Source organism: Perissodus microlepis, chromosome 13, assembly GCF_051167445.1.
Source record: "Perissodus microlepis isolate ML-2025 ecotype Zambia chromosome 13, ASM5116744v1, whole genome shotgun sequence".
In the NCBI taxonomy this organism is placed as follows: Eukaryota; Metazoa; Chordata; class Actinopteri; order Cichliformes; family Cichlidae; genus Perissodus; species Perissodus microlepis.
The window spans coordinates 30245274-30269539 of NC_140473.1; the positions used below are offsets into that span (position 1 = coordinate 30245274).

General features: G+C 40.6%; 2 protein-coding genes across 4 annotated transcripts in view; one reads left to right on the forward strand and one right to left on the reverse strand.

The window, feature by feature from the left end:
* Window positions 1-12023: 12023 nt before the first annotated feature.
* Window positions 12024-14296, reverse strand: LOC146375369 (uncharacterized). Its single transcript, XM_084949332.1, has 4 exons — window positions 14219-14296; window positions 13232-13387; window positions 12948-13141; window positions 12024-12825 (listed from the first exon to the last, which is right to left on the reverse strand). The coding sequence occupies exons 2-4, from the start codon at window positions 13316-13318 to the stop codon at window positions 12315-12317; spliced, it is 792 nt and encodes a 263-aa protein (XP_084805458.1). The 5' UTR covers window positions 13319-13387; window positions 14219-14296; the 3' UTR covers window positions 12024-12314.
* Window positions 14297-21409: 7113 nt separating this feature from the next.
* The window catches only part of LOC146375370 (kinesin-like protein KIF20B), a 62059-nt gene continuing 59202 nt past the window's right edge, over window positions 21410-24266 (forward strand). For all 3 annotated transcript variants that reach the window (XM_084948339.1, XM_084948342.1, XM_084948340.1), the window contains exons 1-2: window positions 21410-21537; window positions 22122-22227. In XM_084948339.1, the coding sequence (XP_084804465.1) occupies window positions 22123-22227 (105 nt within the window). In that variant the 5' untranslated portion in view covers window positions 21410-21537; window position 22122. The remainder of the gene's footprint in view (window positions 21538-22121; window positions 22228-24266) is intronic.

Sequence of the window (24266 nt, forward strand, 5' to 3'; positions counted from 1 at the left end):
AGAAAAGATGTGTGTTTACAAAGTTATTCAGTTGGTAGTTTCAGAGGCCACAAGCAAAGCCTCGTCTAAATACAAGGACTTCACACGGTGCCACAACTCCGACTCTACCAGCGGTCGCCTGCTTGAAAAAATCTGGCCTCAAATTGACGAGAAAGATTTGGATCTATCTCCAAAAAGGCTGACCAATATCAACAGGGACATTTTCACCAATCTTTGCAAAGCACATAACTGCAAGGAGAAATACTTGATTTTATGTCTGAGGGAACAGCTTGACGATATTACTGTCCCAACATTTACAAAACACCTGTTGGCCTTACCAAAAAGAGTACTCACTATATATAAAAACCGAGAAGAGTACGTAAAAGTTGTTGAAAGCTTCACTAAGGATTTGGTTCTGCACGCTATAAGCAACGCAAATGAGGCAAGGGAATTGCCTCTAGGGGCAGATAAAGCCATTATGAACAGGTTTACCCACAAGATTTGGGCTAAAATTTTGTCCCAAAAGCTTAAAATGTCCTTAGAGAACACTGAAGAAGTCAGTGTGAAAGTATACAATGAACTCCGGCAAAAGTGGAAAAATCCAAACACTGTGCTGGAGTTAATGTTTAATGGCCAAGACAATATTGACAACGTGATTGTCAAAAGTTTCAAAAGAAATGCCCCATTGAAGAGACCTAATTTCTTCTCTAGGCTTTTCTCACGAGCACGTTAAAGTTTACCTGACACCTGCATCTAAAAAGCTGCGTTTTCAAAAATACCTGGGTACATGTGGACGTAGCCTAGATGCATTACATTTTTATTATAATTCTTCATTGTTAATGTTAAAACCAGACTACTTTAAAATAATTGTCTCATGAACCACCTGGTTGATAATAATTTCACCACATTACATTATAACATTTTCTGTCCTTTATTCCGTCTTCCTTCTCTCACCCCAACCGGTCGCAGCAGATGGCCGCCCCTCCCTGAGCCTGGTTCTGCTGGAGGTTTCTTCCTGTTAAAAGGGAGTTTTTCCTTCCCACTGTCGCCAAAGTGCTTGCTCATAGGGGGTCATATGATTGTTGGGTTCTGTACTATTGTAGGGTCTACCTTACAATAGAAAGCGCCTTGAGGCAACTGTTGTTGTGATTAGGCGCTATATAAATAAAATTGAATTGAATTCAAATAAAAATTCATTTAAAAAAAAGTTTTAAAAGTGTACTTAGTTTTATTTGCTGTCAATTTGCCTAGAATGGAATATCAGATTAGAACGGCCTCTAAAATATAATATTTAATGTATTAAATAGATCAAATGATTTACAGAAAATAAAATTCAAAAACACTTTCATTTTCACTGTATCTGTATCTGTATGGCTATAGAGGAGCTGTTATTATTTTGCCTGTTTGTCAGTGCTGGTATGAACTAGAGATGGGCCGATCCGATATTACGTATCGGTATCGGTCCGATACTGACGTAAATTACTGGATCGGATATCGGAGAAAAATAAAAAAATGTAATCTGATCCATTAAATATCAAAAAAGCACCTCACAAAACTTGCGACATGGCGTAACTCGGCTCATAACCGTAGCACATCGCAGCAGTGCGGGTCACGTGATAGAGCGGCTGTGTGTATTTGTAGCCTCGCTAGCAATCCGGCATTTCATCTCCGAGGACGTTATCCCAGAGAGAAGTAAAGGAAGTGTGTAAGTTCATCTCTGAATGTTTGTAAAGCATTCCCGCGTTAAGCTTAACAACAGATATATGGAGCGACCGCCTCTCTCTCTCCCTCTCCTGCTGCTACTTCAATCATGAAACTGATTAATGATCAGCTGATCGGCTTTTCTGTTGCGAGTCCGTCTCTCTTGTTTTTCTTTTATTGCTCACTTCACGCCAGAAAGAGGAAACCAGTGGCTGAACAACAGCAGCACGTTTAAGCTTGATAAGCTGTTGTTAGAATTTATTTAAGATTACTTTCTACACCAGGATCCTTTTCTACGCAGCTGACGGCTGGTAACTGTGCAGGGGCGGATCTAGCAAAATTTAGCCAGGGGGGCCGATAGGGCATGAACAGGGAGAAGGGGGCACAAAGACATACTTTTCTTTCTTATTCTCATTTAAAATGTCTAGCTTTTAATAAATAATTATCCGAATCTTACACCCAAAGTTTTAATCTGATGTAAAATGTATAGAAGTCCATTACTGTATATAGTAACTATTAAGTCTAATATACCCTAGTAAGCTATAGTACTTTTTCCTTTGGGAAGGAACCATCTGTGCAGTCTGCAATTTTGTTGAAGAAAGGTGTTGAATCTATTTGATTATTCTTGAAAAATAACTGATTTCTGTGTATTTTTTTTTTCACACTGCATCAAATTATAGTTGATTACGTCAATTAAGCATCATGAGGTGGAGGGTGGGAGGTGGTTCCCTATTTTATTTATTTATTTATTTTTTTGCTGGGAGTTTTAGAACCCTATTAGTTAGGTTGCTTAATATTTCTGCTAAGTACTCTTTAAAATACCAGAATAGGGAGGATGGAGTAGGTTTAAGTTTATTAGATTGATCAGTTTTGCTGAACTATGAAATATTTTGGGTGCAGTGTATTTTTTGCATACAGGTATAACAGAATAGCTTTAGTGTTTGTTTTTTTTAACTTGAGTATGAACTGATACAAAAAGCAGCAAGATATTAAAAAAACTGTTTTATTGATTAAAAAACACACTATATCGGATTCATATCGGTATCGGCAGATATCCAAATTTATGATATCGGTATCGGACATAAAAAAGTGGTATCGTGCCATCTCTAGTATGAACCCCGTTGGTGCTGTGTTGATCCCTTTGCAAAGGTTTGAAGCTTCTTTCGATAAACCTGAGAAAGTCAGTTTGGGTCGATGCTCAGTGTATTTTTCCACAACAATCTTGGTGACGAGGATGAGATTTCTTGAGTGATTTTTGTTCTCTTTTTGTTCTCGCAGGTAGACTCAATGAGTATGAAAGAGCGCTTATGTCCGAGCAAAGTATGGAGTAGTGATGGGATTTCCAGCTCTTTTTAGAGAACTGGCTCTTTCGGCTCCCAACAGGCTCTTCAGGTTGTTTTGTTGCTTTAATTAATTTATTATTAACAACAATATAAAATTATGCACAAAAGGAATTACTAATGTAAAAAAAGTGGTTTTATTTCTATATGTTTATATATAAATATATGCGGTGGCCCCTAGAGACAAAACGCGTACAAACTCCAAAACACATTTCTAGCATGAACTGAACTTCCAAAACAGAGCTACCTAGATCACTTAAATGACACAATTGAAAGCATATGTGTATTGTTTGTGTATTTATACACAAGCGCTCATATATATTCAAATAATTAAAAAAAAAACGTTCATTTACTTGTTACTACCACACACCAAATCCGGTTGTTGGTACTTGCTGGCTTGTGTAGCCACTAGGTAACAAAAGCTCAACACTGTCCCTAGCATTCTGGAGCACTTCTGTTGTGTTTTGTACGTGTTTTGAGTTTTTATGTGCTTCTGAGTTTTTAGTGTTTTGGAGTTTGTACGTGCTTCGGAGTTAATACGTGTTTTGAAGTTTGGACGTGCTTTGTCTCTAGGGGCCGCCGTAAATATACTTTTATTTATTCACTCCACATAAAATGTAATAAATAAATCATATAATACAAAAACCAACTATTCACATTTGAACTTTTAACTATTTAAATTTTCAACTTTTTCCTTTTACAAATTTAGAGTGAAACAACACAAAACACTGCAAACCACAACCCAATTAAATATAAATTAAAATATGAAAACAAAAAAAAGATGCATATTCTCTGTCATATGGGCCTGCATGAATAAACTTTCTGAATCTTTTATCATCTGCAACTGAAAATAGTTGTGGATGATTACTATACCTTTCTATTGTGATGTTGTTGTCCCTGGCTAAATTCATCTAAAGAGATGATGAAAGAGATTATCTGGATGCTGAAATGATTGTTAAAATACATTAGGCCAATAATAGTAGACCTGTGCTACATTTGTCCAGCTAGGCAACACATATTTCTGCATAAGAGATTCATGAGACACCCTTTAAATAAGCAAATTTCATGTTTAAAACATGGAAATGCAGCCAAAATGGACCATACAATGGCCTCAGTGAACACATCAGCACATAAGTAGAGATGAGGAAACTCAATCACATTAGATATTAATATTACTATGAGTAAATTATATATATTATATATTCTGTTACATGGTTTAAAGAATACAATGTGATAATCAGACATGAGAACGCTGTTTCCAGTTATACAAATTTATTTTATTTCACTATTAAAGAAACCAATTATGTGAATAAAAGCTCACCACAAGAACATCTCCCAACCCAGTCTTACAAAGTTGCAGTTACAATAAAAACTGGGTATGGAACATGAACTGTTGGTGAGCTAAAAAACAATCCTGGTGCTGATGCTTGTCATTGAACGTTTTGGACAGAGCTCTTGATTGAAATGCCTACCGTTGTGTGTAGGCATTTCAGTCCAGATGTTATGGAGTTCAGTTCAGCTAAGATGTATTTCTAAAGCACCGGATCGCAAAAATAGCCGCTTCTCGGCTGTTTATATTGTAAGGTAAAGACCATACAATATAAGAGAGAAAACCCCCCAACAATCAGATGATCCCCTGTGAGCAAACCCTTGATGACAGTGTCTGTGAAGGTTATCAGTCATCAAGGCCATAGTAGTCTAAGGAGCTTGGAAAGAAAAGCGCCTGGACTTCTTTAAGTTAAAGAAGTCCAGGCGCTTTTCTCCAAGCTCCTTAGACTTGGTGACGGTGGGAAAGAAAAACTCCCTTTTAACAGGAAGAAACTTTCGGCAGAACCAGGCTCAGTGAGGGGCGGCCATCTGCCTCGACCGGTTGGGGGGGGCACAGCTGTTATAACCCCTGACGCAGCATAGCTTCTAATTCTGAAAGATAGGTAAATACCTTAAACCTGCACTCTATGCAGGACACCAAGTGATGACACGACTTGCAGTACTATAGGAGTCTATGCAGAAACAGTTTTCTCTCTTGAATCTCTGTAATTTTTTTGCTACTGAGTGTCTGGGTGCAGTCACTCATTTTGGGCCAATTAAATCAAATGAATTGAACCTGCGTTAACCAGGTTTAATAGGGAGGGCCAAAGTCGTAGTTGTGCTAAATTTCCTCAAATTCTCCTCGGAGATTTTCGAGTAGCTTCCTTTGTTCTTGAAAGTTCTTTTCCATTTGTCTCATCGCTTCCCGTCCATTCCACATCTTTTTGGTAAGGTCACTAACCTTATTTTCTAAGGCCTTATTTTCTTGTTTGAGTATGTCAACTTGGACATCGTAGTTGTTTATCAGATTGTTATGTTCTTCCTGTGAAACTTTGGGAGTCTGAGCTTGGGTTTGCAACGCCATGTCTTCTGTTTTCAAGGCTTCCTGTACATCACACAGATTTTTCTTGACCTCTTCAAGCTCTCTTTTCAGTGCCTCAAATTCATGGCACAACAACTCCTTTTCTCTGTTGGTCACGTTAAAATCATGTTCGGAGTCTTTCTCAGTGGCTTTGAAGATCCGTGATTCTCCTTTCACACCCTCATCGTGTGGTTTCAGTTCTTTTTGAGAATCACCACTCCTTTTGGAAAGCTCCTGGAGGTCCTGTTCAAGAAGTTCGTTATGCCTCGATATGTCAATTTCACGTGCAACGCATTGGAGTTCCAGGGTCTGTCTGAGCTGTTCACTGTCCGTTGTTTTGTTGTCCTCATTCATGATCCTTTTTCTTTCTTCACTCTCTTGTAACTCTTTAAAGGCTGTGTTTGCCTGATGGAGTTTATCTTTAACAGCCTGTATTTCCTGTTGCATGTCATCTTTTTCCTTTTCAAAGTCCCTTTTCAGCTCACACATGCGTTTCATCGTCACATCATTTTCCTTTCTTAAAGACTGGTTGTCCTTTTCCATGTCTCCCACTTTTATAACCAAGCCTGTCTTGCTGCTTTGCAACTCTCTGATTTCTGCCTCCATTTCCTGCATCACCTCTTTCTGTTGCTGGATCTCTTTGTTTTTGGAGCTGTTTAAATCCTTTAGAATTTGGTTCCAATATTCCAGGTCTTGAATTTTGAAGTGAATTTTTTCATTCTCTAGTTGCAGGTCTCTTTTCCTCTTGTTTTTAGAGAACCCACTTCGTTTGAAGAGAACTTCAATGTTTTTTTGGAGAATGTTGTTCTCATTTATGAGCTCTCTTTTTTGCTCCTTAAGGTCGGCGTTCTCGACTTTAAGGTCACGTATGGTAGAGTTTTGTTCTTTGAGAGTTTTATTCTCATTTTTCAGCTCTTTGATTTGCTGGTTAAGTTTTTCGTTCTCGGCTCTCAGGTTGCACACAACAGGATTTGACAGACTCATATTTCAAATTGAAGTTGATGTTAAATCTCTGTACTAACTAAAAGATTTTTTTAAAAATACGGTCAACTGTGTCAGAAACTGAAGTTTCGAGTAGTTTAACTGCCTAGTGAATTCTTCCACTATCTTTGAAAGACTGACAAGAATGAGAACCTTTCCCCTCTTTAAGGGTTTTAGTGTGCTGATGTCATAAAGAAGATCAGAGATCAAAGGGATTCTGGTGGAATGTCACTGTGTCTGGTCTGGGCAGTTCTGAATTGAATAATAACAAAATGCAGATTGATGGTAATTGTAACTGATAATGGTTACATGAATTATAAACACCCAATAAATATTATTTAGAAATCCAAACTGTGGTGGAGGTGTGGTCCCTGGCTCAGCCGCAGGGGAGGAGTGATGCAGTGAGCTCAAGGGGGCGGTGCCAGGGAGGCTGCAGGGACAGGTGGTGATGATCTTCCTAACGAGGTTTTCCTTTTTATATAGTCAAGCCGGAGACCAGAGTGAGCAGGAGCATGTGCAGAAGACCAACCGGAGAGTTGGTGAACAGGTTGGCAAACCATGAAAGCCATATGTGTGGTGCTTAAACAAACACTCGTCCAGAGTGATCAACATAACAGTGTGTCGGGTTGACTTTTATACAAACAAACCAAAAAGAACAAAAACATGTCATTGTGAAGCTTTGGCAAATACTAGATTGGTCAACTGATGTGCCGTAAGCATCTGTCAGGCTCTCTGACAGTTAGTTAGTGTTGCCTACAGTTAAAATATGTAATTGTGGTGAAGAGTTAGTATGATTTTACATAAATGGAATCCACATTTAGGAGCCCTTCAGTAAATCCAGGCCAAGCTAAGAAGATGAGCAATGGGAGAAAGACCAAGGACAGAACACATGGAGATGACTGACCAGCGAGCTTTTAATGCTTAAACCTCGTCAAAGTAACTTTTTGTTGTGACTAAATTGTAAAGAGGGATGTGTGTGTATAGAAAGATGGCTGTTAGAGTAGCAGATGTTTAATTTTGTCTAAATTCACTATTAATTTACCTAATCAATTCAAATCAGAGGGAGAGGACAAAGAGATTGTACAAGATCAGGAAGAACAAGGTGAGCCAAAGAGTGAAGGGAGATGGAAAAAACAATAATTATTTTTCACAAAATAATTTTACATACAATTCATGAATACTTTGTGTGCTTTCCAGTAGCTTGCTTAAAAATGGCAGTGGACATTGTAAACATAACATACTAACACTCCTCGTCCTCCTTGCTCCCTCTACATCCTTGTCACGCTCTTCGCTAGAGTACGCTTAGGTTTGCAGAGGGTGGGTTTTGCGAAAACCGCCGTCGGTGAGGACATCGAGCTCTCCGCTGCTCCTCGTCCTCCTTGCTCCTTCTCCATCGTTCTCCTGCGCCTCGCTAGTGAAAGAGCAGCTGCTTGGCCTGCCTATTACACGAACACCACTCTCTGTTTGGACTTCAGAAACTCCTTGCCTCCTCCTCATCCTTGCTCCCTCTACATCGTTCTCATGCTCCTCGCTAGTGTACGCTTAGGTCTCCGGAGGGCCGGTTTCGCGAACACCCCCGTCGGTGAGGACCTCGGGCTTTCCGTGCCTCCGTGTCCTCCTTGCTCTCTCTCCATCATTCTCAAGTGCCTCGCTAGTGAAAGCGCAGCTGTTTGGCCTGCCTATTACGCGAACACCGCCCTCCGTTTATGCTCCTCGCTAGTGTATGCTTAGGTCTGTGGAGGGCCGGTTTCGCGAACACCCCCTTCGGTGAGGACCTCGGGCTCTCCATTGCTCCTTGTCCTCCTTGCTCCTTCTCTACCATTGTCATGCGCCTCGCTAGTGAAAGAGAAGCTGTTTGGCCTTCCTATTACGCGAACACCGCCCTCCAGTTGGACCTCGGGCTCTGCGTTGCTCCTCGTACTCCTTGCTCCCTCTACATCGTTCTCAAGGGCCTCGCTAGTGAAAGCGCAGCTGTTTGGCCTGCCCATTACGCGAACACCGCCCTCCGTTTATGCTCCTCGCTAGTGTATGCTTAGGTCTGCAGAGGGCCGGTTTCGCGAACACCCCCTTCGGTGAGGACCTCGGGATCTCCGTTGCTCCTCGTCGTCCTTGCTCCTTCTCACTAGTGAAAGAGAAGCTGTTTGGCCTACCTATTACGCAAACACCACCCTCCAGTTGGACCTCGGGCCCTCCGTTGCTCCTCATCCTCCTTGCTCCCTCTACATCGTTCTCAAGTGCCTCGCTAGTGAAAGAGAAGCTGTTTGGCCTTCCTATTACACGAACACCGCCCTCCAGTTGGACCTCGGGCTCTGCGTTGCTCCTCGTACTCCTTGCTCCCTCTACATCGTTCTCAAGTGCCTTGCTAGTGAAATAGCAGCCGTTTGGCCTGCCCATTATGTGAACACGGCCCTCCGTTTATGCTCTTCGCGAGCGTACGCTTAGGTCTGCGGATGGCCGGTTTCGCGAACACCGCCCTCTAGTTGGACCTCGGGCTCTCCATTGCTCCTCGTACTCCTTACTCCCTCTACATCGTTCTCAAGCGCCTCGCTAGTGAAAGAGCAGCTGCTTGGCCTGCCTATTATGTGAACACCACCCTCCAGTTGGACCTGGGGCTCTCCTTGCCTCCTCCTCATCCTTGCTCCCTCTACATCGTTCTCAAGAGCCTCGCTAGCGTACGCTTAGGTCTGCGGAGGGCGGGTTACCTGAACACAGCCTTCCGTTTAGACCTCGGACCCTCAGTGTCTCCTCATCCTCCTTTCCCTTTTTTAAAACATTTTCCTCGCTCTCACGCGCCTCACTGGCGAGCCCTTAGCTTTGGGGAGGGCGGGTTTCGCGAACACCACCGTCTGTGAGGAACCCAGTACCTCCTAAACACACACACACAGGAGGCAGTGAGGAGTAGAAGGAGGTTGTTGCTACGCCTGCGTCGCGAAACCAGGGCTCATTGTGTGTGCGCCCGGAGCAGCTACGGGGGAAACACATGGGACAACCAACCAGTTTGGGGCCATGGTTTATTCAACGTGTATTTTCAGTGTGGTTTAACTTGCTAATCTGATCTGAAATACTTTCCTTGAACCTGCCTTAATTTCACCTCTTTTTTCTTTCTTCTTTTCTTAGCTTACTGAAAATGTTGGCGACCAAAGGCCGGATCCAGGGATGTGTGCTGCTTGTGCTACTGGCGTTATGTGGGCAAACTGCTCTCTGTCAACATCGATACAAAGGTAAAGTGCAATCTCAGGGTTGTGTGCTGCTTGTGGTACTCGCTTTATGTGGACAAACTGCTTGCTGTCAACATCAATACAAAGATAACAAAAGAATAGCCTAGTGTAACGTAGTGTTTTATGGGTTTGTTTTTCTGGAATGATTCAAATGTTACCATCATTTCCCCAACCCCGCAGACTCTGCGACCCGTGAAGAACTGAGACTCCTTCTGGTCGGTAAATCAGGATCGGGAAAGAGTGCGTCCGGAAACACCATCCTGGGGGATGCGAACGCTTTCAAAGAAGACGTTTCGCCCGAGTCTGTCACCGACGGCTGTCTCAGAAAAGAGGCAGAGGGCGAAGACGGAAGAAATATCGCTGTGATCGACACTCCGGGGCTGTCTTTTGGATGAAATAGATGAAATGGTGGATTTCAGTGGAGGAAACCACTACACCGACGAGATGTATAAGGCGCCCAGAAGAAACTCGAAGGAGAAAGGCTGAAGGGGAGAAAGGAGGAAGAACAAAGAAAAAGGGAAGAAGAGGAGAGGATCGAATTGAAGGAGCGGTGTAAATTCTTCCGCCTCGCTTCCCTGGGATTATTTGGCACAGGAGCGTACTTTACATCTTATGTTCTCATGGGGCTCGGTGGAGCCCTTGGATATTCTCAGTTAAAGACGCCGAGCTTGACGGTTGGGCGTCTTCTTTACTCGTCGATACCGTGAAAACTGCGTAGGTGTATCACCTACTCGACCTAGTGATCAACGAGTACCGCACCGAAGCATGCAACGGGTGCAAGACCAATTACCCCAGCCAGAGACAACACGAGTGTCTGCGAGTCTTGGTGTCAGGGTCCCTGTGCCTACCCGGTCGGCTCAGTATGGCTACATATGTTTTTCATTTTGTTCCTGCTCTCTCTCCCTTCCTCTCTTTCCCTCCTCCCTCTGCCAGGGTGGAGCTCACCTGTGGGCTTCTGCCCTTGGTCCACGCACCTGGTCGCCATCACGCACCTGTGGCTCGTTACGAGAGTGTTCCAGCTCCTTTATAAGACGGCAGCTCTGTGTTTCTCGTCGCTGGACCGTTGCCGACCCGCATTCCCTGGACCAACCCCTGTGTTTCCTGAGTGATTGAGTGTGCGAGGAGTGGAGTACGTCATCGTGTTATCTGTGGAGTGTGGAGAGGAGCGTGAGGAGTGGACGGAGTGCGTGTGGACTTTCAGCGTCTTTTCCCTTTGTGTGTGGACCCCCGGAGCCCGGCTTCCCCCTCACCTCTGTAAATAGATCACCTGGTGTGCTGTAATAAAGATTCTTGTGTTTCCCAACTCAGAGCCTGCGCGTGTGTCCGTTCCATCCCGCTGTGACACTTGGAGGATGACTTTTACGCTGAACATTATTACAGCATCAGGAAAAGACTCCTCACGCCGCGTTTCATTCCTTCCATTCAACGTCTCCTGATCATGTATTCACAGCCACCGAAGGCGCTGTACAGCACCGAGCACCTGAAACACGGACAGTTTGTTGATATTGTAATCAAAAATACAGCCCCGGGGGGGAGGGGGGGCATTTTAAAAACGCACCCTCCCTATTGCGCATGTCCCTAAAAAGTATGGCCTTCCAGATTGCCTCAGTTGTATCGTGAGTGTAATTTCAAATAAAATAAAATAAAACTCAGAAGCGTCGGTGTGTTGTATTCTTCTTTTTCTTCTTCTTCATCTTCTTCTTCTTCTTCTTCTTCTTCTTCTTATTATTATTATTATTATTATTATTATTATTATTATTATTATCATTATTGTGATTATGCTTCATTTTTATGTACTGGGGTACCAATGACCCCCACGCTGCCGCAGCAGCTTCTGTGCGTGGCCCCCAAGTGCTACATTTTCTTTCCCGATCCCCTGACGAACCCATTAGAATCGCTCTGGGGCACTCTTCGACCCCAAATGATCGTTCTGTTTTTTTCATTTTCATTCACCTGTCTCTACTGAGGGTGGGGTACTTTGGGACCCCCGGGGTCTGGGGCTGCCCCGAAGGGGAGCACAAGGGTTAACAGCGGCCTCCCATGGACGAATATGATAGAGCCTGCCTGAAACTAGGAGAAAAATTGAAACGGGAGTGGCATTCAGGGAGGGAAACGTTGGTGTACGGGGCGCAGGAGCCAACCCTGATGCGCGGCCTGTGAAATGCGACCCAGGGGTACTCTGGGACCCCCGGGGTCCGGAGCTGCCCCAAAGGGGAGCACAAGGGTTAAAAGAACCCAGCAAACAATAGGCTAAATGAAAAACTGACTTTTCTTAACCTCCAGGTTAAGTTTACAATGAATATAAAACATAAAATTTTAAAAGTTTTTGTGATATAAGCATATTTGCATCCACAACCAAATCATACAGATATCATAAAAGAAAATGGAAGCTGTCCAGAAAATAAATATGTGGCCTTCAAGGAAAGGAATTGTTTAATAAAAAAGAGCCAAATTTACAAAGGGACATCACATAATGCATATTGAATATAAAATACTATATTATTTGTAGATAAAAAACAATGGGGATATGACGTATCAAACACTATTAACAAGAGCAGAGCTTCCACTGAGAGCACCACCACTAAAACCTAGACCTGAATTTCATTTCATGGTTTATTAAAGGATGGTTTTTGTTTGTTTCTTCATCATTTCTAATCTCTCCCACTGTTTCCTGCACGTTTCTCTCCTTTTATGTCAGTCAGATTATCACACTGGTGTTGTCACTGTTGGTGTCACACTGAGATCTCCTGCAATGTTGTCCATACCGCAGCAACACAGACGTGCCAGCAATCTATCAATGGGCCCTTTACGCATGAAAACAAACAGAACCAAGTCCATAAAAGGACTGAGCAGAAATAAGCTGAATACACCATCAGGAAAGCCCACGTGATATTTAAATGTTAAAGTCTGACAAACAGCCATGGGAAAGATCATGAGAAAGTGGTTAAGCAGCAACACAACTAAAGTTCCTAAAACTCTTCGTTTTTCGTCTGTGGGCACTGAGGTGGCAGAAGGAAGAGCTCTAAGGGTCCAAGCAAAACTGAGGATAAACATAGGTGAGAGGTTGAAGACCAAAATAGTGATGAGATAATCCTGGTCCAAAACTATGCAAAGAGGTGCAGTGATAACGCAAAGGATCCAGACCAGAACAGAGACCAGCAAAGAACCTTTAGTTTGTCTGATGCAGTTCAGCTGTGGGCAGGTGATGAAGAAACACCTGAAACACAAAACAGACAAACATGCATTCATATCACAGGGAACATTTCTCTGTTTAAGGACTCTTTAGAGTATAATGTAATGCTCAGAGACATGTAAATGCACAAAGAGACAGACAGATACCTTTCAGCAGCAATGCACATCTTGAACTCAAGATTAGCCATCACACCAAAGAGGTTAATACCAATAAAAATAATTTCAGTGGTGTAATATTCATGGCCTTTTTTTGACTTCCAAAAGATCATTACACTGAACTGGATTAGATTGGAGAATAAGAGATTTGTGTAGTAGGTGACCAGAACCTGCTCCCTTCGTACCTGTAGAAAAAATGAATTATAGTCACATTAACGCAATGAAACATAGAGTGAGGCACAGAAAGAAAGAAATCCCAATAATTTCTTACATACCACAAAACAAAGCCAAAGGATGAGCAATATAGTCAAAAGAAGGCAGACAGTAATGTCCATCCACATCACCACATCGAAACTCTCCATCTTTATCTAACTTTGTGTGTGGTGGAGTTGCTGTAAAAGAAATATCCGTCCTTTTCTTCAGAAAATAACCTGTTGAATGGAATAGCATGCTTGAAAAGTTGGAAGGTTAAAAATGTTCTTTTGTAGCCATTAAATTCTGGACAGAAACATTGGAAAAGATAAAAAGTCTATATGCTTGACTGATAAAAACAAAAATAAGTGATAAAAATGTAATGGTCCTTCAAAACTTGTTTACTCAAATTAAATTGAATGGAAAGGCAGGCCTTAAAGAAGAAATTTACTGGCTCACGCGACGTCAAAACTCAATTTTACACCTATTTAAATTCACTGTCCAAAAATACTTCAGTAGTACATTCACAAACAAAACATATTATCCAAGTATTTTTTTCTGTAATGTAACTGTAATACTTAATAATGTAACATGAATATTTTATCCATTAGGTGCTAAAAAGTATAAACTTGAAGTGTCTCAGTTATGTTCTGAAGTTATTGGAGGCAGGATTATATCTACTAGCTAGGTAAACCTATTCACACACACATCCACGCATGTGCAATAACACTAAGTGCAATACTTTTTTTCTGACAAAGTTGTATTTTTACTCAGTTGTATAAAGCATTTGCATTCTATTTTTATCCTATTGTATATTTTATTCTATTTATTCTACTTTATATAGTATTTTGTTCTTATTGTATTCTAAGTTTGCTATATAACTTTTGCACTGTCCACTTCCTTTCCTTTCCCACGTGTGGGACTAATAAAGTTTATCTTATCTTATCTTATCTTATCTTATCTAGTCGACTGGTAACTGAATATAGACAAATATATTGGAGTTACCACTATATAAAAAGCGCTTTGTGATAACATTATAAAAACAGAATATAAGGTTTGCATCTACTTACTTGCTTCAAGGCCACCTTCAGCTCAGCTAGTTGGTAAAATGAAGGCTATCAAGATTCGATTCACGGACTTAATTTTCAGAGTGAATCTGAACAAGGAAACTGCCTGGGGTGTATTATATGCTCCACCCCATTGACACTCCTACACACGCACGCACGCACACGCACGCACGCACACACACACACACACTCTATGAAGAGTACAGTCACAGTCAGTTAATCTGTTACCCAGTGCCTAGTTTGAAGTTCTACTTAATTCTAATTTTAAATATAATAATAATGTTAAATATAATAATAATGTTAAATAAACAACACTTGCACCCACCCCTGAGCAGGCTCCCTTTCTCCCAGCAAAATGGGAAACAAGACATGAATATGAGGACTTACTCAAACAACTAACTTACCATGAAGTTTTTTTAAATAATTAAATGATTTATAGCTGCCAACAGGTGGACATGAATGTATACATTTAAAAACATCGTTTATTCAATAGTTCAGCATGAATTCATGATTATACACAGACCTAGATTCATTTCATTTGCTCTTTGAACTTATCCATGTTTCAGTGTGAGGATGTAAATGACAGACAGGAAGTTGGTTTAGTGTTTGAATAAAAACCTCACATATTTATATAATTTATGCTGTTGAACATTAGATGTAAAAGCCAGAATAAATTATAGGTTCAATGTTTAAATCAGTGTCTAATCAAAATGTGAAATGTTCACTCTTGATCAGCACATACACAGTAGACTGGGATGGTAAAACATTTCATGATTAACGGCGTGAGGGCCACGGGGCGGTAATCGTTCAGGCTGGTGACGGGAGATTTCTTCTGCACTGGGAAGATTGTGGCTGATTTTAGACAGGATGGGATGGCGGCCTGATCCAGTGAGAGGTTGAAGAGTCTGGTGTAGATGAGATAATAAGAAAAGATGAAAAAAACTATTAATTAACTATTAATAACTTTTTTTGTTAAGTTAAGGCCTGATCCGTCTGAAATTCATAGTCAGTGCTCTGACACGGTGCCATCAATCTTTGAATGCTGAAAAAGCACAGTGTATCCAGAAAACACATTATATGCTGCAATAAATGCACTGCCCAAGTGTCCCCTCTCCCCCTTGCCTTTCAGCAGCATGCAACAGCAAACAGGTCGTCAGAGGAGCCGAGATGATGATTAAGTTTAACATTTTCTAAAATATTGACAAAGCACTTTAAGCACAAGATTGTTAGTTAATAATTTAAAAATGAATATTGTCTGTATGGACTGCAACTTCTCCCCCCCAAAAAGTGCACATGTAAAACTGCGGTGTTAAGCGATGCGGTTGAAAAATTTGAGTGCGCCTAACTTTTGTGCGCCCATGGCAAAAAGTTAGTCTAGAGCCCTGGAATTATAAATGTTTTGACCACTCCTGAGTCGGGTTTTCTCTGTTCTATCATGGGGATCAAAGAATCGGGTTTAATAGTTGGCATTGAAGATGCCAAATCTCTGATAAATTCAACTTTAACTTCAGGTGGTCCTGCAGGCTGAGCAGACGTTTGTCTTCCAGCACAACACAAAACAGTGATTTGACTATGATGATTAACTCTGATGGTGCAAAACACTGCCTGACTATTAAATTTGTAAAATCACTGAAACACCTTCCAGAAACCCCAAAAATAATTACAGATATTTGAAATTATAGTTTATTTAACAGTTTACCGTGATTTGGATCATACAGAAACCTACTTTCACTTCCTTTGCTTTTTGCAGAACGTCTCTGCAGCGGATGCTGCTTCAATGTGGGGAGGTGAGGGGCAGGAAGTTGGTGTAGCGTGCGAATAAGACCTGGGGGGGAGGGGGACCTGAAACTGTAATTGGAAGATTAAATGAAACACAATAAAGAGGAAATATCTTTAGTTTTGGTATTTATTAATTTGGCAACATTTGTTATCACAAAGGGCCTGACAGGCTTTTATGGATGTGTTTGTAGGGGCTTTTGGATGTCAGCTGCTTTCAAAATGTTGTGCTTATTCCGTAATATCTCTACTGATTTTGCTCAATGTCAATTTTGACAAAAAAATCAAACATCATTATTTACGATTGGGGCGATTGTGGCTCAAGAGTTGGGAGTTCGCCTTGTAATCGGAAGGTTGCCAGTTCGAGCCCCGGCTTGGACAGTCTCGGTCATTGTGTCCTTGGGCAAGACACTTCACCTACTTCCTACTGGTGGTGGTCAGAGGGCCCGGTGGCGCCAGTGTCCGGCAGCCTCGCCTCTGTCAGTGTGCCCCAGGGTGGCTGTGGCTACAGTGTAGCTTGCCATCACCAGTGTGTGAATGTGTGGATGACTGGATATGTAAACTGCTTTGGGGTCCTTAGGGACTAGTAAAGCGCTATACAATAGTGATGTGTAGGTCGCGAACGAAATGGCTCTTAGAGCCGGCTCTTTGACGTGAACGACACGAGCCGTGTTTTTTTTTTTTCCTTTCTCTCACCCTCTCTCTCGCACTTTTTTTTCGCTTCACTCCGCATGCGAGCCTTGTGCTTTGCCCTGGGCAGAGGGGGGAGGGGCGGTAGTTACACTCGCAGGAGCACAGGAACAGAGCAAGAGGGAAAGAGAGAGAAAGAGAGCCAGGGACAACAACGTCACATTAGAAAGGTATAGTACTCATTCACAACTATTTTCAGTTGCAGATGATAAAGGATTCAGAAAGTTTATTCATGCAGGTCCATATGACAGAGAATGTACATGTTCTTTTCGTTTTCATATTTTAATTTATATTTAATTGTGTTGTGGTTTGCAGTGTTTTGTGTTGTTTCATTTTAAATTTGTTTAAAAGGAAAAAGCTGAAAATTTAAATAGTTAAAAGTTGAACTGTGACTAGTTGGTTTTTGTATTATATGATTTATTTATTACATTTTATGTGGAGTGAATATATAAAAGTGTATTTACGGTGGCCCCTACAGACAAAGCACGCCCAAACTTCAAAACACCTACGAACTCTGAAGCACGTACAAACTCCAAAACACGTAAAAACTCCAAAACACGTAAAAACTCAGAAGCACGTAAAAACTCCAAAACACGTACAAAACACAACAGAAGTGCTCCAGAATGCTAGGCGCAGTGTTGAGCTTTTGTTCATAGAGGCTACACAAGCCAGCAAGTACCAACGACCGGATTTGGTGTGTGGTAGTAACAGGTAAACGAAGATTTTTTTTAATTATTTGAATATATATGAGTGCTTGTGTATAAATACACAAACAATACACATATGCTTTCAATTGTGTAATTTAAGTGATCTAGGTAGCTCTGTTTTGGAAGTTCAGTTAACGCTAGAAATGTGTTTTGGAGTTTGTACGTGTTTTGTCTCTAGGGGCCACATATATTTATATATAAACATATATAAATAAAACCACTTTTTTTTTTTACATTAGTAATTCCTTTTGTGCATAATTTTATATTATTGTTTATAATAAATTAATTAAAGCAACAAAACAACCTGAAGAGCCGGTTCGGAGCCGAAAGAGCCGGCTCTTTTTAGTGAGCCGAGCCAAAAGAGCCGGTTCTCTAAAAAGAGCCGGAAATCCCATCACTACTATACTAAGTACAGGCCATTTACCATTTTACATTTGAATCCAAGGACTGGAAAGAAAGTCAACATACCTGACAACTGACACAGTTATCATATGTGTATATCTGTACACATATGATAACTGTGGTGAGTACATATTACTGGTTAATACATACATTTTAACTGTCAGGGTCCTGGGTCAGTGACCTAGTGTTTTGAGTTTTGCATTATTTTTGTCAGTATTTATCATTGCTAGTCTTTTGGTTTCAATGTTAGCGTTCGTAGTATTCTGGTTTCTGTCTCTGTGTTCCATGGTTGCTCTGTCTCCCCTGTCAGCCGTATTCCCTTGTCAAGTCCGCGACTATGTGTTATGTTTCCTGTTTTACTTTGTAAGTCTGTGTCTCATGTCAGCGTGTCTTTTGCTTCCCCAGGTCTTGCTGCGCTTGATTACTCCCAGGTGTACTCTCCTCCTGTGTCCCATTCTCTCCTTATCCCTCCGTGTATTTTAGCCCTGTGTTTTCCTTGCTCTGTGTCACATCGTGTGTGAAAGGCTCTCCATGTTCCCTGTCCCTGGTTTCCTTGAGTTTTTAGTTTTAGTTTCTCAGTAATCTTTTGCTAGTTTTCAATTAAAGGATTTTGGTTCAGTTTTTGTGCTTGTATTTTGAGTTCACTTTTTTGTGTTTGAGTCCTGCATTTGGGTCCACCTGCTGCCTACCACAGCCTCACATGACATTAACTAACGTCAAAGTCAAATGCTTAGTGCGAACCACTCATGTACTCCAAGGCCAATCAGTTGTTACGATCCATGAAAAGTTGTTGGTAATATTAAGTTTGGGGGTGGCGTCATATTTGGTGTGAACTTGAGCCAAGCTTGAGCTTCTTTTTTTTTTTTTTAACTTGACCTGTTATTAATATCTACTATGACACAAGACTTTGAAACTATATCCTCATAACTATGGACAGCTAATAAACAGACAGAACAGATTACATTCTCCCTCTGAACAAAACATAAACATGATTATATAAATACAAAGTGGAGGCGATGAGGAATTGAAAAACTATCTCCTGTAGGAGCAAAAGTAACCACACATCACTGTAACAGTGTTCATCTTGTTAATAAAAGTTTGTGTTTGTCCAGCATGGACACACAGTTGAAACTCGGATTAGATTTAAATGTAAGTATTGTGCAGACATGTTTGATGATGATGATGCCATACATGTGAAAGTACACATTGTCCTCCTGTCTGAAAGTGTTTGTGTCTTTCTGCAAAGCAAAAGGTGTAACTGTGTGCCCCCAGTGTTGTAAAGCATCGTAATTCTAAGAGAATGACTTGTTCTGCATTTGCAGTGTATGTGATGAAAATATCCTACATACATATTTTGTTTTTAAAAAGCATATCCAATTTTCAGTATAAGATCACATATGAGGGCTCTTTTTCATTAATGTATTTTCATTGAGGTTTGTCAGTCCTTAAGTAGGCGCCTCTGGAGCATGTCACGTTATTGTCCTGGAAGATCATATGGAACATTAAGCACACAGTGCACATAGTGTTTAAAGACCATCTAAAGTCTTTGTCTTTCCCTGATGAACATCCATGGAGTCATTTTATTCCTACATTCTGTCTCATTAGGTGTAAGAAACATTAAAATGTTTTGTCTTATATAACGTATTATAGTGAAGGAATCCTAAAATAAGGCACCTCATTTTTTTATTTGCTAGTCTTATATACAATGTTTTAAAGTTGACTTTAAAAGTCTGCATTCATTTAGCACTTACTGTAAAATGTCTGTATGCTTAAAGTTCTGCCTGATATTTCACTTCCAGATGTGGATAATCTTAGCTGTCTGATTGTAATTCTAGAATTGACATTGAAAAGCAAAAGTTGGGAAAGAGCCACGTTTACTTTGGTGAACAGAGGAGACCATTTAAAATATACAGTCAAGAAACAAAATAGTAAAAACATTGCAGCTGTTTCAAAAAGATAATTGACAACAGCTGCAAAACATATATATAAACTTAAGTGACACCTCATTCTTAATACGTAGTGTTTAATATGATCCCACCGTCCCTGCTACTATAGGAGCTTCAACTCTTCTTGGAAGACTTTCTACAAGGTTTAGGAGTGTTTATGGAAATTTATGGCCATTCTTCCAGAAGCACATTTTTTTAAATACAGTTAATATTTGTGAGGGTTGATTTGCTGGATTTCTCTGTGTTTCGCATGTAATTTGTTTTCCCCCTTTTGTCTGTGTTACATAAGTCATCACATCAACAACCAGCATTTTATCTGCAACTCTTTCTGCTGCAGTGTTCTCCATACTGTAGCAGCACAGAGATGACAGCAGCTTGTGAATGGAGCCTTTCCACATGAGAAAAAGAAAAATCAAATTCATGAAAGGACCAAACAGAAACAAACTCAAGTAGAGTTGATGGAAAGGAAAATAAATGGCATAATCAGGTGAAATTCTTCCAATTGTTACAGTGATGAATATAGAAATATAGCAGAAAGCTGCATATATGCACCTCAGTCTATGATTTTATTTGGCGTACCACTTCATGACTAAGCTGTTGTCGTTCCCAATCGCTTCCACTTTGTTATAACACCACTAATAGTCCTTTTCCACTAGTGCCTACTCAGCTCGACTCGGTTTTTTGGTTTCCATTAGCTAGTACTACTAGGTACCAGGTACTTTTTTAGTACTCGCTCTGTGATATGAAGTAAGCTGAGCCGATCTGAAAACCTGAGCCCGCATGCCACCAAGCATTTAGTCGTGAAGAAGTTTCGTGGCTGGACTTGTTGCACAGGTGGCATCCTATCATGGTACCATGCTGGAATTCATTGAGCACCTCAGAGCAACCTATTCTTTCACAGATGTTTGTAGAAGCGGTCTGCAGGCAGAGGTGTTTGATTTTGCATACCTGCCGCCATGGAGGTAATTGGAACACCTGAATGCAATGATTTGAATGTGTGAGTGAATACGTTTAGAACTGTAGTGTACATCGTGTGATGAGAGCTCTTCTACGCATTTTGTTTTGGCTAAGTTGCTCAAGTAGCCCACATTAAATTTAGCTGTAGGCCTTTTACAGTGACTCAAGAATTGAGGATTAGTAGTAAACTTCCAGCAACTCTGGATTTTCAGCATTACAAAGAGGTTCATTTCATGTTGGGGTACACAATCATGTGAAACTTAGACTGATCAGGCCTAACATTATGACCACTAACAGGTCTCTTAAAACTAGGTCCCTTTTGTGACATAGAGTTTTTGTTTACAGATTATGAACATCGTGAATCCCGTATTTCACTAAGCCCAAGCACAACAGATGGTTAAATTCACTTTTTTGTCCTCTCATTTTACCATCTACCAAAAATTAACTCGTCATCATGTCATTTAATCCTGAACTAGCGAGATTTTGATGTATTTTGGTTTTAATGACTCTAAACTAAATTAAATGTTTTGTTTAGATAAGCTAATTTAACAATTTAATTGTTTACTTTGTATTATAACCACTCATGTGATAACTGGTTGATAACAGCCTGATAACAGACGCTTTGTAGAGATCCCCGCTGGTTTATTTACGAGTTCTAATATCCGCCTGTACGCCTTACATGTGAACGCAACACAAAGCACGCATGTGCAGTTTCTTGTCGAAGCCGATTGGTCCGTTTCAAACTCAGAGCGCCGTCCTGTTATTTTGTTTAGCTCTACGTTGGTTAGCATAGAAAAGAATATTCTTCTGTTTTAGCGCCCGATGTTCCAGATATAACAGCAACGTGAGTATGTTTGTCGAGTAGTATCCCAATGTAACGGTTACTGTCCGACTCCTGTTTCGGAAAAAATACCGGACATTTGTTAAAAAGTGTTGTGATTGTTAACTGACAGGTGCGGCTCCTTGTCAAGTGAAGAGTGGCACTAATCAGAAATTTGTGATACATCAATGAAAAGTGCACGAGTGTCTGGAATAGACATCGATGATACAGTGATGACGTTTGGCTGTAACTTGGCAAAAACGCTCACAAATCTATTGTTACGGTGTTTTCCCCTGCAGTGCTAACCATTGTTGTTAGCTGGCTAACTTAGCAGTTAAATCGTAGCAATGAGCTAATCAGTCGTTGGCTAACGAAGCTGACTGATTTCTTTTGTTTATTTAGTTGTTTGCCGAATTCACAGCGACCCTCCGAAACGCCTGCTTTTTGAAGTGCGGGATTTGCACCAACTTGTTGACCATACTAAATTGATAAATGTCATGTTTTTGACAGCGAGTTTGTGTATGTGTGATCATTTAGCCCTGTGGGCTCTTTTGACAGTTAATTTTTAAATCTACAGTTGGTTTCTCATTTTGTTGTTGTTGTTGCAGGATGATGGAATCATGCCCTGACAAGGCTGACAAGCAGGAACAGGTAGCAGCTGACGTTTTGAAAGGGGCGCACTTATCAGAAGTTGGCGCCTTACCAGACTCACAGGTAAACCAGGTCTTTTATACAGTGCTGACATAAACGCTTGTGTTGACCATACGGGTGACTGTGTGACAGAAATAACGTGATACGGGGTACCTACTATGTTTAAAACATTATGAAGTGTTTACAGCAGCATGCGCACACTTGGCTGTACACCTGGGGGTTTCAAGAATCGGTCCAAGAACACACTCTATTAAACAGAAATGTGTACAGATTCAGCCTATTTTGGGACATTTTCTAAACATTTCTATCCACAATTCTTCAGTAACTGCACCCCAAATGTCTCCATGCAGTCAAAACCTTGTACATAAAAAAATATAAATCACAATCACAGTCAGAAAGACTATTTATCCCCAAGGGGCAATTAAGATACAACAGAGCAGCATGATGTTGAAGATAAAGACGGGGCATAAACAGGCAATAAGAGTGAGATAATAAATACACAGAATATACATCATATACACAGTTTTAAAATTAAAGTGACTGAATATAACTGACTGAAAATAGATAATTTATTAAATATGTTACAAATAAAACTTGGATTTCATTGATGTAACTTTTCCTGGACTGATACTGACTTGTTATTAGTAGTAATAAAGGAGCTGATATATATTTGCTGTCAAATAAATAATAATTTAATGTTGGTGTCCAAATTTAGACTAAAACAGTTCATCAGTCATTCAGTGTGTTATTTGTTAACACAGGGAACACTGTTATTCAGAAGCAGTGTTAAACGGGACTAATAACCAAAAAAAGTAAGTATGTCAGGGGATTTGAATGGCCAGCTAAAGTTTGCCTGTGAAGCAAAGTGGTGGATTGTTTTCACAGTAACCGAAGCGTGTGAGGTAACTGAAGGAAAGTCTGCTCAGAGGTGTGGAAAGTTCAGCAGGAGGACAATGCTGGTGGTGAAGGACTCAACAGGGCAAATACATCAATTAGTTTTTCAGCTATAAATAGATGACTCTAGCACTTTAAAAAAAGTATTCGCAGATTTAGTCCCAGCTGTCTCCATTTTTGATTTCACAACAGCAGTGAAAGTTACTGCTGTAGATTATGTTGAAGCCACAGTCTTGGTTCTTAGAGACCCGCAGGGAGTGACGGAGATGTTGAGTAGCTGAAGCCGGGTGGAGTTAGAGAATAAAGTTTTCTAAAGTGGACAAGAGCAGCGCTTTTTACTGTGATTGCAATTAAAAAGCCACCAAGAGTCTTTTATCAAACCACCTGATCAACAAGCATCTTTTCACTGGTCCCATCCCCCGGCTCTTGGTTCCACATGTGCCCGAAGAGAGACAACGTTAAAACCAAAGCTGTCAGAATGCAGACGAACTAGTTTAGTTTAGTTGAGCCATCTTTAAATTTGGCTGAATTCCTTTTTAACTTTGCTGCAGACTGATGGGAGACATCCACTCTCTCCTCTTTCAGAGGTATTTGTACAGATACTAGAAAAGTGTCTAAAATATTGGTAAAAATGGCAGCGCTGCTGTCACTGTTTCTTAGAAAGCAAGAAATGTTGTCCCAGTGTTGCATTTAATGACATTACATGCATCATTTGATTGGCAGCGTATTTGAGATAAATGGCTTTTATCTGACAGCCAAACAACTTGCATTACATGTGAACAGACTGATATAACTGGACACAAACACTAATAACACGTTTCAGCCTGGTTATTATTATTTATGTGTAAATAATCTTGTTTGCACTGTCACAGCTCTGCCTTTCTGCTGCTTCCTAATTTCAGTTCATTCTTATATATGTCGCATAAATTCACAGCAAGTCGCCTCAAAATGCTTAATGTGGTTAAGGTAAAGAGCAAAGGGAGAAACCCCAACAATCACATGACCCCATATAAGCCAGCGCTTATCATAACACTGCAGCATTTACCTAGTGGCCATGCAAATGCCCTTTTGTGTGCTTTCTTGTTCTTTTATGTTGTTTTAAGTCTATTTTTCCTGTTTCTGTTTATTTATTTTTATACAAAGGCTGTACCTTCCAGGAACAATAAGGGCAAAAAACATGCCACTTTTATATGATGCACTCACATGTA

Bases quoted from the DNA above. Each gene is read 5' to 3' on its own strand.
- LOC146375369 (XM_084949332.1), bottom strand. From the start codon at position 13,318: ATGGAGAGTTTCGATGTGGTGATGTGGATGGACATTACTGTCTGCCTT. The intron at 13,142-13,231 runs GTATGTAAGAAA...TTTTTTCTACAG, and splicing joins TCCTTTGGCTTTGTTTTGTG to GTACGAAGGGAGCAGGTTCT. The intron at 12,826-12,947 runs GTATCTGTCTGT...TTTGTGTTTCAG, and splicing joins ATGTGCATTGCTGCTGAAAG to GTGTTTCTTCATCACCTGCC.